Source organism: Gekko japonicus, unplaced genomic scaffold (genome assembly GCF_001447785.1).
Source record: "Gekko japonicus isolate JY-2015 unplaced genomic scaffold, Gekko_japonicus_V1.1 scaffold887, whole genome shotgun sequence".
NCBI classification, from domain to species: domain Eukaryota; kingdom Metazoa; phylum Chordata; class Lepidosauria; order Squamata; family Gekkonidae; genus Gekko; species Gekko japonicus.
This window is the reverse complement of record NW_015167079.1, coordinates 249,742-266,730: the sequence shown is the minus strand read 5'-3', so window position 1 is coordinate 266,730 and position 16,989 is coordinate 249,742. Positions and strand designations below refer to the sequence as shown.

The 16,989-nt window shown below is 44.2% G+C and overlaps 1 protein-coding gene across 1 annotated transcript in view; it reads right to left on the bottom strand.

Moving 5' to 3' along the window:
* The window catches only part of TTC21A (tetratricopeptide repeat domain 21A), a 67,623-nt gene that overhangs the window by 16,627 nt on the left and 34,007 nt on the right, over nt 1-16,989 (bottom strand). Inside the window, exons 16-22 of the mRNA XM_015412801.1 lie at nt 12,651-12,723; nt 8,059-8,169; nt 6,073-6,223; nt 4,983-5,092; nt 4,052-4,240; nt 2,939-3,049; nt 1,365-1,446 (exon numbers count right to left, since the gene is read on the bottom strand). Of these exons, the coding sequence (XP_015268287.1) occupies nt 1,365-1,446; nt 2,939-3,049; nt 4,052-4,240; nt 4,983-5,092; nt 6,073-6,223; nt 8,059-8,169; nt 12,651-12,723 (827 nt within the window). The remainder of the gene's footprint in view (nt 1-1,364; nt 1,447-2,938; nt 3,050-4,051; nt 4,241-4,982; nt 5,093-6,072; nt 6,224-8,058; nt 8,170-12,650; nt 12,724-16,989) is intronic.

The following is a 16,989-nucleotide window of genomic DNA, read 5'->3' as shown; positions in this document are numbered from 1 at the left end:
GAAGAAGAAGAAGAAGAAGAGATTGGATTTATACCCCGCCCTTCACTACCCAAAGGTGTCTCAGAGCGGCTTACAGTCTCCTTTCCCTCCCTCTCCCCACAACAGGCACCCTGTGAGGTCGGCGGGGCTGAGAGAGCTCTGACAGAAACGGCTCTTTTTTCAAGGACAGCTCTTATCAGAACTACGGCTTGCCCAAGGTCATCCAGCCAGGTGCAAGTGGAGGAGTGGGGAATCAAACCCGGTTCTCCCAGATTAGAGTCCGCGCACTTCACCATGACACCAGAGTGGCTCTCTTAAATCGCCTCGACTTGAACACTGAGAAAATCCAGAGTGGCAGGCAAATGCGGAAAGGGCCATAGTTACCAATCCAGAATATCAGAGGTCCGGGGAGAAGAGCAAGATGTCCAGCATCTTGGGTGTGCAGTTTGGATCCAGGAAAAAACACACACGTGCCGCGGGGCTGAGCGTGTCCGGTTAGAGGCCAAAATGCTACCTGAGGGCATGCTGGATGAGGCTGCCCTCCTCAAACAATATTCTGATGGGGTCAGCTGGAAGTAAAACAATGTGTTGGGACCGTGCTGCACAGCATTCCCAGGAATGGACAAGAGAACAGGAGATGTTTTAGGAGGAGTTCCTAAAGGACTGCTTCTGTCTGAATGGACTCTGTGACTTAAGCCTATGGGTGAGATAAGGAACTCTTGGATTGCCTTACCGAGGGGAGCCTGTGAGCAGTTGGATCTCCAGAGCCCAGGGTGCTGCCCAGCATAAGTGAAGTATTACTGTTGTGCTGTTAATCCTGTGATTCCGAGTGGTTTCTGCCTAGCAAACACTCTTCATCATTTGAACAATTTAAATAAATGCAGAGAGATTTTCTTTTATTTGCTGCATCAGGAGTGCTTGCTGAATATCCATGTACATCCTCAAAGGGGACCTGGAAGCATAGGAACCTTAACAAGGGACCAGGACCCGGTGAGACTCTGAGAGCTCAGGTGGCTGTGGGTCAGCGCCTGAGAATGAGAGAGGGGTTGTCCTTTGGTCCAGACAAGCTTGCCCAAGGTCATCCAGCAGCTTCAAGTGGAGGAGTGGGGAATCAAACCCGGTTCTCCCAGATTAGAGTCCGCGCACTTGACCACTACACCAAACTGTCTCTGGGATAGGGCGATTCATAAATCTAAGAAATAATAATAATTTTGATCAAGTTGTCTGGCATATGAACTCCTGGGGTGTTATTAAATGAAGGGTGTTCGCTTCTAAATTGCCCTCAGCAAAGAGAGAGGAGCTGCCCGCTTATACCACTGGCACCAAAAACCTGTCTTTCGGCACTTGTCCATGTGTACACACACTTGTCCTTTAATCATAAATACCTGGCGTTTTCTCCAGAACATTTAGGTAAAGATGTATGGCTTGGTCATACTCCTCCTTTCTAAACAGAAGATCTGCCATCATCTAGCAAAAGAGCAAACGTTTCACATGCAGTGCAACGGGGATCAATGCTTTGCAAAGAACTGCCATTTAGTCACTGGAACATCATTGTGTATTGAAAGAATTGCGCAAATCATGTATCAACTAACATCTGTGACATGTTGCGGCATGTTCATGTGCTTTAGCTGCCTCGTGTGAATGAACACATTGTGTATATCTGTGTGTGTATGTGCAGCTGACACACATGAATAATCTACATGTGGTCTTGCACACTTTTCACTGTTCAAAGGTGCTGTCCATGTAGGACATTCTCCACCTTTAAGCTGCCTTCATTGATCTGCACTGAGCATCAAATTGCCCCACAAATCCTGTGGCTTTGCTGTTTCCTCTGGCTCCCCATCAGAGGCCTGGCTAGTATCCCAGCCTGCTTAGTGGCACCCAGCTGAGGGTATTTTACCACACATGGATGGGGAAGTTACATTCACAGCAGAGTTTGGGAGTTTTTCCGCACCCCCAAGCCAATGTAGGGGGAGTTGTTTTTTAATCAGTAATTGAATATCATTATATCAGGGGAACATTATAACAGTCTGTGTACTAGTTCTCTGAATTCCCAGATTTCATTTTGAAAAAAGTCTTCAGTCCTTTTCATTGCAGAGATATAAAAGGAAAGGCAACAAAAGAGGATAGAGACTTACTTTTTTCTCTAAATGAAAGCAGGGAATGCAGAGAACCTGATCAACAAACATTAGAATGATATTCAACTACTGATAGATAAACACTTAAAACAGCTCCTGTAGCATGGAAGATGGGGAATGGCCACTGCTGGAGGACTGGGGCAGGGAAACTGCATGGAAACCTGCCATGGGGAAGCCCCGCTGCCACTGTACTGTATTGGCAGCTGCAGCAGCAACGGTAAACCATGCAAAGTTATCGCCGTGGAAAATATTGCAAGTTATCTGAGAGAAGGCAAGACCCTTTTCCCCCACTCTCAAGTTCACAGAGGTCAAGAAGTGATTTAGCTTAACTATAAATGGCATAGTAGAGAACGTATACAAATTATTTCAAAGCTACTTGGATTTTGCTCTTCAACTATTGATTTCACTCATAATCAATGTTCCCTCTAAGCTGTGGAGTCTCGTGAGCAAAAATTCTACTTTGTGAGCTACTGGCATTAAAGTTGTGAGCAAGCCATTTGGCTCCTGCATTAATTAGTTTGCTCTGGAGCCATCCGTCCTGGGCTGAGACAAAAATGTGTGAGCTGGAGGATAAAAAACTGAGCTAGCTCACTCTAACTCAATTTAGAGGGAACACTGCTAACATGGCCTGAGATACGTATCAAGGCCGTTGTGCATTTCCTGCCCTCCACTCCTTGTGTTCAGTGCAGAAACCCCTGAGTTTTAATCCAGAAGCTTTTCTTGTTGCCTTTTTGTGGTGACTTGCAAAGAACAAGTAAAAAAAAGACAGTAAAAAACAGCAACACAATTCACTTTTTGTTTAAGGAATGACAAAAGTATACCATTGTTCCAATTTCACTATTGCGGTCGTCTTGAAGCAGAAGAGAACAATAATGCTCGCACTGCTCCATCTCTCCTAGCATCAAATGCAGGCGAGCTAATTCTAGCACTACCTGGAAATACAATGGAAACACAATTAGCAATGGAATATTGGTGATCGTCATTTCGGGGAGGTGTAGAGAATCCTGGGCTTCTCCATATCTTCATTTTCCTTCCCCGTGTGTTCCTATTGCTTTGCAGGGTGCGTGTGGTTCTGTTCTGCACGTGTTTTGCTCCCTCTAATGATTGATTCAATATTGCATTGCTGTATGTCCAACATAAAAACCTGCAGTTTAAATCTGCAGGGAGATATGCCTGACATAAACCAATGTCATATTGGCTTGACCACTAGAGGGAGCAAAACATGTGTGGAACAGACTGCCCCCCTTCCAGAAGTAACAGGAACACACAAGCAAGGGAAAACAGGGCTCTTTTTGTAGCAGGAACTCCTTTGCGTATTAGGCGGCACACCCCTAATGTAGCCGATTCTCCAAGACCTTACAGTAGCCCCTGTAAGAAGAGCTCTGTAAGCTCTTGGAGGATTGGCTACATTGGGGGGGGGGGTGTCGCCTAATATGCAAAGGAGTTCCTGCTACAAAAAGAACCCTGAAAATGAGAATGCAGAAAACCCCTCTGTCAGGGATCTTTAGCCCTGAAACACAGAACCCTAGCTTCTGTCTTTCTGACTGACAGCCAGGAAAGTCAAATTGGTGCAGGCTTATTGCACAGACTGGGCTAACTTAAATCTTGCATAGTCTCTGCCTTTTTTGGATTAGAATCCTTATGGTCCACTGGTGCCTTTGAGATTTACAAAACGAAAATGTATATTCAGGATCTCGTACCATTCAAAGCATATCTGAATCTGTGTTAAGTGACCCAGAGTCTGCATTCTTGCTTAAGGACACAAGAAATGCTTTTCAGGATCAAACCAAGAATCCCAGCAAACAACGGGCTCTAGGGATCCAATTAGAAACTGGTTAGTGGCCCATCGGTGGACTGCAGTCTACCTTCTGCCTAAACCTGGTACTGGCACCCTTATCATGTGTTTGTCACAGAGATTCGATATTTATACTTACTTTACTGTCAGTGGGAACAAAGGATAGGGCATCGATATAGTACTTCACGGCTTCTTCATACTTCTTCTCCTTTTTGTAGAATTCAGCATACTGTATGTAGATTGCCAAAGCTACTTGTTTCTGAGGAAGGATCAGTTCAGGCTGTTCGACCCGGATTCGCTTCAGTATTCTTTGCTGAATGTCAGAGGCCTCAAAAAATGAACAAAGACAGGGCAGTGTTAGGTACACCCACACTAGCATGTGAACATGAGACAGGTATTATTTATTATATATTTATTTATTAAGTTCAAGTTTTAAACTGCCCTTCCCTGTGGAACAGGGCGCAGGGCAGTGTACACCAGTATAAAAACATATACATAGTAAAATCATATTTAAAATCCATATTATAAATACAGCAATAGTAACCTATAATCAATGAGATGGCAATGGGACTGCCAAAAATATACCACTGCCTCATGGGGGGGCGGCAGGAGAAACAGGAGTGCCAGCCAGATGGAAAGCCATCGCAGGGAGTGTGCTGACTCTGTGGCACAACTCTAGAGACAAAAGGGAGGGGATAAGGTCATCGGCTTTTATTCGAGATACCTTATCGGTTTGCTGAATAAACACCTGAAAAAATTTAAGGTATTTGTTGGGTATTTATTTGGTTCGACTTAGCCGAATGCACATCCCTAGTTCTAAGCACAAATGGTTTCTGCTTTGTTTTTTTAAAAGCCATTCCCCACAACTGCTGTGTGGCTGTGGAGAACCAAAGATGTGTCTAGGGAACACAGACCCAGCTCTTTAAAAATAAGCATGTCTAGTCTGTACCTTAGAGGTGGCTGTTTCAGCGATTCTGAAAAACCTAAAATATATTGGCATATATATTGGTAACTGACTTGGAACCACCTCCAGCAGGACATGAAACTTGCATAAAGTTCAGCATGCTCACCTTGTTCAAAGTTTCCAGAACGTTCTTTCCATATAAACCATACACCATATAAACCTTGGCTAATAACATTAGGTTCTTGACATCCTTCATCATAGAGGGCACATCATCAACTGGAAGATCAAAACTAACATCATTATACAAATCGATGGGTTTAGATCAAGAGTCTCCAACGTGGTGCCTGTGGGTGCCATGGCGCTTTTCCAGGTGCCCACCAAGTGTGTTTAGAAAGTGGCCAGGGCCAGGTGGGACTTTTGCCCAGCAAGGCTTCTGGTTGGCCACTGGAGATTTGATTGTCTGAGCAGATTTTTAAAAATGTTGCCTTGTCAGCAGCTACTATCATAGCACAAGGGTCTTTATTGAAAGTAAGCTGCGGCAGCCAGTTTGTGGCAGTGCCCACCATGCTGTGCCAGAATTCCAAAGTTGTCTACAAGTTCAAAAAGGTTGAAGACCCCTGGGGCTTAGACACTACAAAATGCAGATCTAGAGCCTTTCCACCATGCCCTGAAACATCATCATGTTCTCCACACACACCCTTTCATTTTTAAACATCTATCCTGATGAAGGGATTTGGAGAACTTAAGGCTGGGCCTGGAGATCTCCTGGAATTACAATTGACCTCCAGGCTACAGAGATCAGTTCTCCAGGAGCAAATGGCTGCTTTGGAGGGTGCATTGTACCCCGCTGAGGTTCCTCCCCAGGCTCCACCTCCAAATCTCCAGACATTTCCCAAACCTGAGTTGGCAACCCTAGGAGAACTCTACACTGCTTGCTCAGTCTTTTGTGATATTAGGGTTGATCCTAATAAAAGGTATTACACGATGTTTTTTAAAAGTCTGCAAATCAACTCAGCTTCTTACAATCATTTAAAATGCTTTGTAAGGAGAGGGGTTATTAAATATCTGCTCAGGAAAAGCAGCCAGCCAGGACTGCCCTGTGTAACAGAGTCACAGAGTTGGAAGGGCTATCCAGGTCGTCTAGTCCAACCCCCCCCCCCTGCAGGATCTGCCCAGGGCTACCTCACAAGCTGACTATTTAAGATTTCTTCTGCCTTAAGACAAAGTGAATGCTCCCGAGAGAGAATCCAAGAAACCAGAAATGTTACCAGGGTCATGATCCAGGGCTTGGTTTAGAACCTTCTCGGCCTTGCCAAACTTCTTCATCTTCAAGAGGAGAGTAGCCAGATCGTGACACAAGAAGTCCTGCTCACTCATTTTGAGAGCGACGTCATAGTAATTGATGGCCTGTCGCAAATCGATACACGTCAACAGATTAATGAACAATGGAAGCAATGTGCTTTTCGGACAAGATACATAAACAGGATCACATGGTTGCGGGCCACTTCATGGAAGTTTTTAATGCTCCCCAATATAGGGATCCCAAGCCCCCCCGGGGGGCGGGGAAACCCCCGCCCCAGAGACCCGTTCCCCGGCGCCGCCGGATCGGGCCCCAGGGGGAACTCCACCCCGATGTGCCCGTCACCCGGAAGTGATGCGGGCACGCTGGGGGCGGGGCCACGGCGTGCCTGGCGTCCTCCCATCACTTCCAGGTGATGTGTGTGCGGCGCACGTGCGCTTCGCACGCACACACAAGACGCCAGCCAGGAGCCCCCCGCTCCCTCGAAGATAGACTTGGCAACCCTACCCCAATATGAAGATACTTCCTGCAGAGAGATAGCTACCAAGCTGGGGAGAAGGTGCAGCTGGAACCTTCTTCCTGGCAGGATGTTTTATAGAGGGACTATATAGGGCAGGGGTGCCCAACCTTCCTGAGCCTGACATGGGGCAGTGGGAGTGACCACAAAATGGCTGACACAGAAGGTGGAGCCAATCACAAAATGGCTGCCGCAGGAGATGGAGCTGCACACAGAGAAGAAGGCTAACTACAGGTAAGAAGAGGCGGGAGAGAGAATAAAGCACACAATGTTCTGTGTGCCACTGTGCGTGTGCCACTGCCACTGAAACAATGCCACTTTAATCTGCATAGACAGCTGCATTTTAAGTGGCAAATCAGATAACATGCTGGGCAAGAGCCCCACCTGACCCCACCCACTTTCTAAAAACACTTGGTGGGCACCAATGGCAACCACAGGCACTGCACTGGGAACTCCTCATATAGAAGAGTGCATTCAAACATGCATCTCCAATCTGTTGTCTAGATAGAAGATACAGTCCAGTGAAAGTTGCAGCATACAGTTCTGCTGTTTGGGTAAAGGTAAAGGTTTCCCTTGCTCGAAAGGCTGTCAAATCCGACTCTAGGGGGCAGTGCTCATCTCAGTTTCAAAGCCGAAGAGCCAGCGCTGTCCGGAGACGTTTCCGTGGTCATGTGGCCGGCATGACTAAACACCAAGCCGCACGGAACGCTGTTACCTTCCCACCGAAGCGGTACCTATTTATCTACTTGCAATTTCTTGCTTTCGAACTGCTAGGGGGGCAGGAGCTGGGGCCAGAGATGGGAGCTCACTCCGTCATGCGGCACTCGGGTCTCGAACTGCTGAGCTACAGACCTTCCAGTCTGCAGCTCAGGGTCTTAACCTCTGAGCCTGTTTGGGTAGCTTATCTCTATTTGTTTTGTTTTCATCCAATGAAACTGACATCCGAGTTGTCTCCACTTGAAAGAAGGCACACACGCCTTGCTTGGCCCTTGTAGCTCTGGAGCCAAGCAGATCATGCCCCTGAACACAGGAATTTTCCGCAATCTCATTTTGCTGGGTTGTAAGTTCCTGTTTCTTCAGGGTTCCCCCTCCTCCCCGTTCAACATGTGTTTTGCTTCCTCTAGTGGTCGATTTCATATAAATTTATGTCCAGCATATCTCCCTGCAGATTTAAACTGCAGGATTTTATGCCAGACATAAACCGGGGTTATATTGAATCGACTGCGCAGTGAGAGAGACCAACATAAACGGAAACAAAAAACCCCCCCCCCCCCCGTGAAGAAACAGGAATTTACAAGCGAGGAATATGAGATTGCAGAAAAGCCCATAGACACGCCAAGGCTCTATTTATTGGGGAGATCTAGATAAGAGTATGCTGCATGTTTCTGACTAAGACTCAGTGGGGAAAATGTTCTGTTTCTCAACCTTGTTGTACTGATGGGTGTTCACATAGGCCTGCCCAATTTTCCGTGCCACGGCTGCGTCCAAGGGGTTTTTCTTCTGAGCTGCTTCATAAACTTCTAAAGCTTTCTCAGGCTAAAACAAATGACAGAAACATGGCAGTTATTTTTCCATGTAATATCATGGAAATAATAGATTTCCATTTTCGGAGATTTTCTCTTTGCTGTTCATGATTTACAGTGCTGTCCAAAACAGAGTTATGCCTTTCTAAGTCCATTGAAGCTAATGGGCCTAGAAGAGTGTAACTCTGCTTAGAACGTTACTGCAAGTCTCCTCTATTACAGTTTATTTTGGGGAAGAGGATCCAGAAGTTTGGGAAGATCAAGGTTGCCTTGGCTAGTCTGAAATGATTTTAACACACTGAGCTGCTTTTACTGAAGCTGGTAGAGGAACTTTTATTGACTGATTTCTTATGTGAATTCTAAGTAGCTGTTAGGTTTCATTGGCAGAAGGAGAAATAAGCACAGCTCTAAATGTACAACTCTACTGAGGTTACATGAAATCACTCCAACCTCCATATAGGTAAAGTCCTTTTCTAAAGGTCACATGTAGATTATCCAGGAAAGCCATTTTGGACCAGTGACCAAAACCCTGGTCTTCGAGCTGAGTTCAAATCCTAGTTCAAAGGCCTGCATCCTCGGTGTGTTGGATGACCCAGGGAACGCAAAGGCGCAAGAATGAGATGGGATTTTGAGCTTTTCTTCTCTTAAAAAGGTAAAGGTTCCCTTGCTCAAAAGCCAGTCGAATCTGACTCTAGGGCTGCGGTGTTGATCTCCATTTCAAAGCCGAAGAGCCAGCGCTGTCTGAAGACATTTCCGTGGTCATGTGGCCGGCATGACTAAACACCAAGGTGCACAGAACGCTGTTACCTTCCCACCGAAGTGGTACCTATTTATCTACTTGCAGTTTCTTGCTTTCGAACTGCTAGGTTGGCAGGAGCTGGAACTAGAGACGGGAGCTCCCTCCGTCATGCGGCACCCCTGAGTCTTCTTCTTCTTCTCTTACTAGCCAAGAATTATCCTTGGATGCCAGAATTTGAACAATTACTCACAGAGCAGGCGTTTGAGGAGGATTAGAATGCTCGACGAACAAGGAAAGGATTTCCCAAAGCAATTGGCACGGTAGAAGTGCTACAGAAGAGCCTACTATTAAAAAAGATGCCTCCCAACGTATGTGCGTCTGGCGGCTGAATGCCTGACCCCTCTAGTATCTGGTCTGCAGCAGAAGACAAGATTCAAGTCCGGTATGGAATGGAACGGAGATCTCCAAGTCCTTATAACCAGCATACTGTAAGAAGGATCCTACTGTGTAATATTTGGACTGTTTAATGTGTCATGTGACTATTTTATAATGTTTAGTCTGGAGAAGAGGAGGTTGAGGGGGGACAGGATTGTTCTCTTTAAGTATCTGAAGGACTATCACTTGGAGGAGGGCAGGGAGCTGTTCCTGTGGGCAGCAGAGGAGAGGACGCACAAGAATGGGTTTAAATTCAGGGCGGGAAGGTACCGGCTGGATATTAGGGAAAACCTTTTTGACAGTCAGAGTTGTGCAGCAGTGGAATCAGCTGCCTTGGGAGGTGGTGAGCTCCCCCTCCCTGGCAGTCTTGAAGCAGCGGCTGGACAAACACTTGTCAGGGATGCTCTAGACCAGCGGTTCTAAACCTGTGGGTCGTGACCCCCTTTGGGGGTCGAACGACCCTTTCACAGGGGTCGCCTAAGACCATCGGAAAACACACATTTTCGATGGTCTTAGGATAGGGCTCCCAAGTCTCGCCAAATCGCGGCGGGGGATCGCATCTCTTTGCAGAATACCTGCTGCGGGGACGGCGAGACGCTGTTTGGAGCCCCGTTGCCAGAGCGACGCATAGCGTCATGTCCTGGCGACGGCGGGTGCAACGCGTCTCGCCGTCCCCGCGGCAGGGATTCTGCAAAGAGATGCTGTAATGATTCCTTGTTTTTGTGTGTGTGTGTGTGTCATGATCTGGCCTGTGCCAGTACGGCCTAGCCAGCCTAAGAGGCCTGGGTGGCAGTAGGAGGCGGCTAGGCCTACAACTCCCAGAAGGCATTGGGAGAGTCAGAGAGAAGATTCTAAGTCCTTTGCCTCCCTGCGGCTGGGTCTCGTGAGAGACAGGCTGGGCTGGGAGAAGGAGGAGCCTGAGTGAGTTAGGCAAGCTGGGGCCTGATAGGAAAAGCCAAGTAAGGCAGTTGCGTTAGTTTATTTTCATTTGACCTTTCCCCCTGTTATCCAGTTGCCCAATTTTCCTAATAAACCCTGTTCTGTGTGATTTGGTTGGTGTCCGCCTGGGTCATTCACACCTGTAACACTCGGTTAGCAAGGGCTTGGGAGCTACCCTGGGACTCCCGAGGGACCCGAAACTCCAGGGTGGTGGCGGCGAAACCCAAAGACCCCTCTTGGGGTCATGACAGTGTGTCTCTTTAAAAGTTTGGTTGCATGGCTGTGGTAGATAGACTAGAACGGTTGAGAGAGGCAAGTGTGGTATGATTGGTGGTTGACAGAGAGGGGGAGGGGCTTTGGAAGTGAATGTGGTTGGATGAGTATGTGAGTCAGTCAGGTTTTTGAGTTACAAGTTGACAGTTGATGTGTTCAGTTAGTTCTGGGTGTTGAAGCAGTTAGAGAAGGACCAGCTGCGGTTGTTCAGTGGGAAAGAGAGCTGAAAGCTGAATGTATAGGAAAAAGTAAAGTAAAGTTTAAGTGAACAACAATTAAAGGAAAGTCTGAGTGTCATAACAAACTGGAGAAAACAGTGAACATATATGGCATTGAGATAAACAAGTGGTACAAAGTTACATGAAAAGATCCCTGTCAGTGAGGGAAAAGATTGAGTGTGATACCAAAGCAATTGTACATCATTTACACATTACTAGTTACACTGTATCACCCTCTTATTTAGTATTTATTTCAATAAATCCTCTTTTATTTCAGTTTATACCAGCTCTGAATGAAATACTTCTCAGGACCACATAGTTCCTCGTAAGCTTTAAACTCGGTCTACCAAACTAGTAAGAGCCAAAGTAAAAGCATAAAGGTTTGGAAATCCTTAAAATTTCCTGGTGGCAGCAGAATCTACCCAGTAAAGAAAAATAAAGTGAACTTTTAAAGTGAAACTAGTTCTCCCTAATAAGGAGGACATCACAGATGCGATCCCCCACCCGACTTGGCACCCCTATCTTAGGAACCGAGACACCGCTGGGGGTCACCACAACATGAGGAACTGTATTAAAGGGTCGTGGCATTAGGAAGGTTGAGAACCACTGCTCTAGGCTGATCCTGCATTGAGCAGGGGGTTGGACTAGATGGCCAGTGTGGCCCCTTCCAACTCTGGGATTCTATGATTCTATGACTACTTGTGTGTTGCTTCAGCTCTGTCCTCTAGTTTTCTGGTTGGTTCCAGACTTTTACAACCCTAATCCTATTGCAGTGTTTATTGATTGTCCCAGTATTGACTCACCCGATGTAATCCACATTGAGTCCCTGTGAAAAAGGTGGAGTCTAAACAATGCAGATAAATAAACAAATAAATATCCCAGTTAGAAGGTGGGACTGGAATATAAGGCTCAGAGATCTCCATTTCTACTTGTATCTGACAAAGGAAGCGTTGACACTCAAAAGCTTATACCCGAAAATCCTGTTGGTCTCTAAGGTGGTAATGGCTCGAATCTTGCTCCTATGCTATGTAGTAATAACAACAGCTATGTAGTAATAACAACACCCAGACAACACAATCACTGGACTCAAGAACACCAGGTACACCTTCTCAGGCTCATTTGCTTGCTCATCTTCTAACACTGTATATGCCATTAAATGCCAACAATACCCGTCAGTTCTCTACATAAAGCAAACAGGTCAAACTCTACACCAAAGGACACAAATCTGTCATCGAGAACCACAAAACTGAGAAACCTGCAGGAGAACATTTCAGCTTCCCAGGACACTCAACAAGGGACCTCATACCAGCTGTTTTATTGCAAAGGAATTTCAGAAACAGACTAGAATGGGAGATTGTAGAATTACAAGTTATTACAACACTCAGAATAATAGAACCCACAGGGCTTAACAGAGATATTGGGTTATCTCACTATACATGCTAAATCACTCAGTTCTCGCATCTGTTAACTCTTTTATTATCTGTATACTAATTTGCTGCTATTCACAGGTTTTATTAACTGCTTTAATACACTACACTTATTACTCAGTTACTTACATATCTTGACTTCAATTAGCCCTTACTGGTATATAAACACTCCCCCCATGTAATGGTTGACAAAGTCTGTTTCAATGTATATGAAGAAGTGTGCGTTCACATGAAAGCTTATACCCAGAATTAAACTTTGTTGGTCTTAAAGGTGCCCCTGGACTCAAGCTTTGTTAAACAGTAAAAATAAACATTTACATATCACTTTCCCAGTATTTTAAAGTGCTTCAGTTCATTTAAAAACCGGCTTTAAATCCAGCATTTTATTTTTTAAAAGACACTATTTGCATTTTATTTTAAATTACTCTAGTTTCATCAGAAAAAAATATCTTTTTATACTAACCTCTTGAATATTCATATAAGCATCACCTAAGAGAAGGCTTGTATGTGGACTTGGCAAATTTTCACACAGCTCACTATACCAAAAGAGAAATGTCATTAAAAAATATAACATGGAACAAAATATAACATGGAACAAAGTCCAGCATAAATCACTCATATTTACAATTTTTAACAAACTACTTAAAAACAAAGAGAGGCAACTGTTTTAGATTAGCAAGGCTGTCTTCATGGCTACAGTTCCTACAATTAATACAATAATTGTTGGAAATATGTGAGGTGCAAGGTCTAGATTTCAGTCATTATAGGGTTAATCTGCTTTACCTAGTTTACTATTGTTTAGACTGACCTGGAAGGGAAACTTGGCTCAGAGCCAATGGGAAGATAGCCCGGGAAAATCTAAGGCTGTTTACTAGTAATCATTGGTTACTGGTTTCAGGAGACTTCCTTATAGATGTCAAGAAGGAGAATCTCCATTGTTGTGTGACCATGTGTTCTGTGCTGTAATGATGTAAGATGTAGCTCTAGATATCTCTTTTGTTTTGTAGCTTCCCATGTGAACCCTTCCATTAGAAATAAAGCTTTTTACATAGAAAGACATGTCTCCTCTCTAGTGAAGCAAAGATCCATTGGAAACTCTGAGTATTTAAGTATTTTTGCCTATTTCCCCAACAATAATGAAGAGAAGAAACACCCTGAACTTCTTCCAACCAAGCAAGAACACCAGCAAGGGCAGATCAGCCTGGTCTAACTGGATATAAACTCAGCCGCACTCATCTCCCCTCCACACCCCTTCCTTGGTGTGTCATCTGAACTTGTAAGCCTTTGGGCAAGGTCTATCTCGCTTTATTGATGTGACCCCTCCGGGAGACAAACTGACCAGAAAGTGGGCTGAATACATTAGAAAACAAAGTTATAAATCAAGATGCTCTGAGCAAAGATTGATGAGATGTACTGAGAGCCGTAAGGCGGATGTGAAAGTCATAAGGTATCTATCTTACTCTTTCCTGGTCCAGAAAAAAGTTTTGCAAGTCAGCAAGAAGAGCCTGCTGTACACAGAGCAGACCAGCTGGTGCCCCAAGAAACCTTCCCCTCCAATTCTTGGAGCACTTTTGTACTTTAAAAAATCATTTCTGTTTGTATAATCAGGGCTTTTTTTCTTTCTTTCAAAAGAGGTGCCGGAACTCTCAGGAGGGAAACGATGTTTTCAATCTGTATACTGAAAACTCATGAACTTTTAAACATTTTAAAAATAATTTTATCGAAGAGGTTCCAGAACTCCATTCCGGCACGTTCCCCCAGAAATCAAGCCCTGTAATGATTAATATAGTAACACATGACCATATATTCAACGCTTGAAAAAAAACCAGGCAGGGGCAAGACATGCCGATTTTCTGGCATAGAAGTCTGCTCATCAAATTATTGGATTGGATGACAAGATCTCAGGAAGTTATCAGGGAGGTTAAGCTCTACCCATCTTGGCTAAATCTGTACTGTAATTTGGTAAATTTGTTACTGTATTTTATTGCAATTTATTGTTTTATATTATGTGTTTTATTGTTTTAACATTGGCACATGGTGCCCTTGTCAGCCGCCCTGAACCTTCGGGGTAGGGAGGGATATAAATCCAAACATAAATAAATAAATAAAATAAATTATGAAGATGAAACGGAGGGCTCTTTCTGCATTCTCATTTTACAGGCAATACGCTGGAAATAGACCTGTGTGATTATCAAGTCATCCACTAGATGGAGCAAAACACATGTGGAACAGGGAAAACACCCTGAAGAAACAGGAACTTTCTGGCGAGTAAATTGAGAATGCGGAAGAGCTTGAAGTCAGAGATATGTGCTGTCAGTTTTCTTTTGCTGTTCCATCTACCACCACATTCTTGTTGTCCAATAACTAAGACCAAACTAGATATGACCCAGGAGATGCATGATTAGGATCTCCCATGGTGTTTTCAAAGATTAGAACTAAAGCACCCACTGAGGAGGGGGGATACTCTGGATCATGGCTGTAGTGCTAAGAGAGAGGAAATTAAGCCTTTCCTTCCCCATTCTATTTTCCGGATCTCAATCGCCTCTTTGCCCATGGCAGAAAAACATACAGGCACCATACATAGGAATGCAATTCCCTCTGTTTGCAAGCTATCCCAGTGACCCGAGGAATAAGGCAACTGGGTCCAACCACTGGAGTCCTGGTGTAACGATTTCATGTTTATTTGTGTGTGTGTCTTTAAAAGTTTGGTTTGTATGACTGTGATGATACTCTAGAGTGCTGGAAACAGGCAAGTGATATGATTGGTGAGTGACAGAGAGGGGGAGGGGTTTTGGAATGGATGCTGTGTGGATGATTTAAATGTCTATCAGGAGTGTCTGTTAGGAGATATGACAGTTGATGCAGACAGTGGAAGTTAGTTAAGCAGTTTTGTCCTGAGGTTTCTGTGAGAGAAGTTTTCCTGTGTGGAATATAAGAGTAAAAGTCTCTGTGTTAAGAAGACGGTTAAGTTCTGTGTAAGAGAGGAGAGACCCATCCCTGTGTAGGACGAGTTAGTTCATTATATGAATGAGTGTTACAAAGTTATATGCATAAATCCCTGAGAAATAACTGAAAGTGCTGTGCCATGACAGTGTGAGAGAGAAAGGAGCTTATATCTGTAAAGTGAATCTACAGTTCTTAAAAAGAGTCAAAGTTACAAAGAGTGTGATACAGTTGACCTAAAGTACTTACAAATACCTATTTCCAAAACAGTTACAGTTTAAACAACTTCTTACTCTGTTCTTCAAATAAATCCTTTTTATTTAAGTTTATCCCAGAAGCCTGATCCATTTTTCCTCAGGAAACACATAGTTCCTCGAAAGCCCAGACCCTGGGTCACAATACCAAAACCAGAAGAAGAAAGTATAAAGGTTTGGAAAGCCTAAAATTTCCTGGTGGCAGCCAGATTACCCAGTAGAGCAAAATATAAAGAACGGTTTTAAAGTAAAACCAGACCTCCCCAGAGAAGAGGTCGTCACACCCAGGTTCAAGACCTCCTGCACTCCCACAGAGAACAGCCTTAGAAAGTTGTGGAAAGAGGAGTGACAGGGAGGGATAGCTTGCTTTTCTCCTTCCTAGAAGGGACCCCCACAGTGTGAACTTGCTCTGATCCACCTTCTCCAATATTGTGGTCATAATGCCAGCAGGACTCAGTGATTTCCGGCACAGAAGTCTGTCGGTCAAATTATGAAGATGAAAAGGAGGGCTCTTCTGCATTCTCATTTTATAGGCAATATGCTGGAAATAAACCTGTGTGATTATCAACTCAGCCACTAGATGGAGTGAAACACACGTGGAATGGGAATAACCCCTGAAGAAACAGAACAGTGGCAGGGCGTGTCTTCTTCCATTCTGCCACCACACAGGCATCACAACTGAAGTTCAGACTTGCCGTTCTGGCCACTGTCAAGCCAGAGTGGAGGGAAGGGGCAGGGGAGGAGACTGTCAGAGGTAAACTTGGTTTGCTTTTTCATTTTCTTCTTCTTTCCCACCTTTCTCCTCGCAAGGAAATCAAAGTGGCTTATCCACAGGGTCCCCAGGAGTTCTTCCATCCAAAGAATGAGTAAAAGTCCTGCAATAAGTGCCCTGCAGCCGTATCATGGGCTGCTTCAAGAGTTTCTCCTGCTTTCTTACTAGCTGGTTGGTGCCGGAGGGTGTGAAAATGAACAAATAAAGGGGGGAGAGAAAAATGTCAACCCAGAATATAGTATGAATGGGAATATAAAGATTTTTATATAGGTTTTTTTCTTTTTGATTATTCATATTCATATTTTTTTCCTGGTTTTATGGATTTATCTTTTAAGTAATATTTTATTAGGATGTTAGAAAGGCCTGTTATATAGAAGGCTTTCCTCTTGTAGGTCTGATATTGTTAGCAGACAACATAATAGGTGCAAAGTTCATGATTCTGTAGTTCTTAAGGGCAAAACCTTGCAATGTCTGGGTCAGAGGCGATTTTGCTCTCATATCAGGGAAAAAATACTTTTGTTTGGGATATGAAGAATCCTTGCCCATTATCATTTAGGTTAGGTTAAGTAAACACTCCGGTTTTACGTAGATTTGACGTAGATATACGTTTCTTTACATCTGACAAATCAGAAGCTTATTATTCAAATGACCACTGTCTTTTGAATAATTATGCTTTTTGAATATTGTTTTCTTGATGATGTCAGTCCATGTATAAAATATCACGTATTTCCTGAATATGCTCAGAATATGTTCAAAAAGAAGATGAAGAAGAAAAAGAAGAAAGTTGTCAATTGTTGATGAGCTATTTGGTCCAATTGTTTTCCTGTTAATTG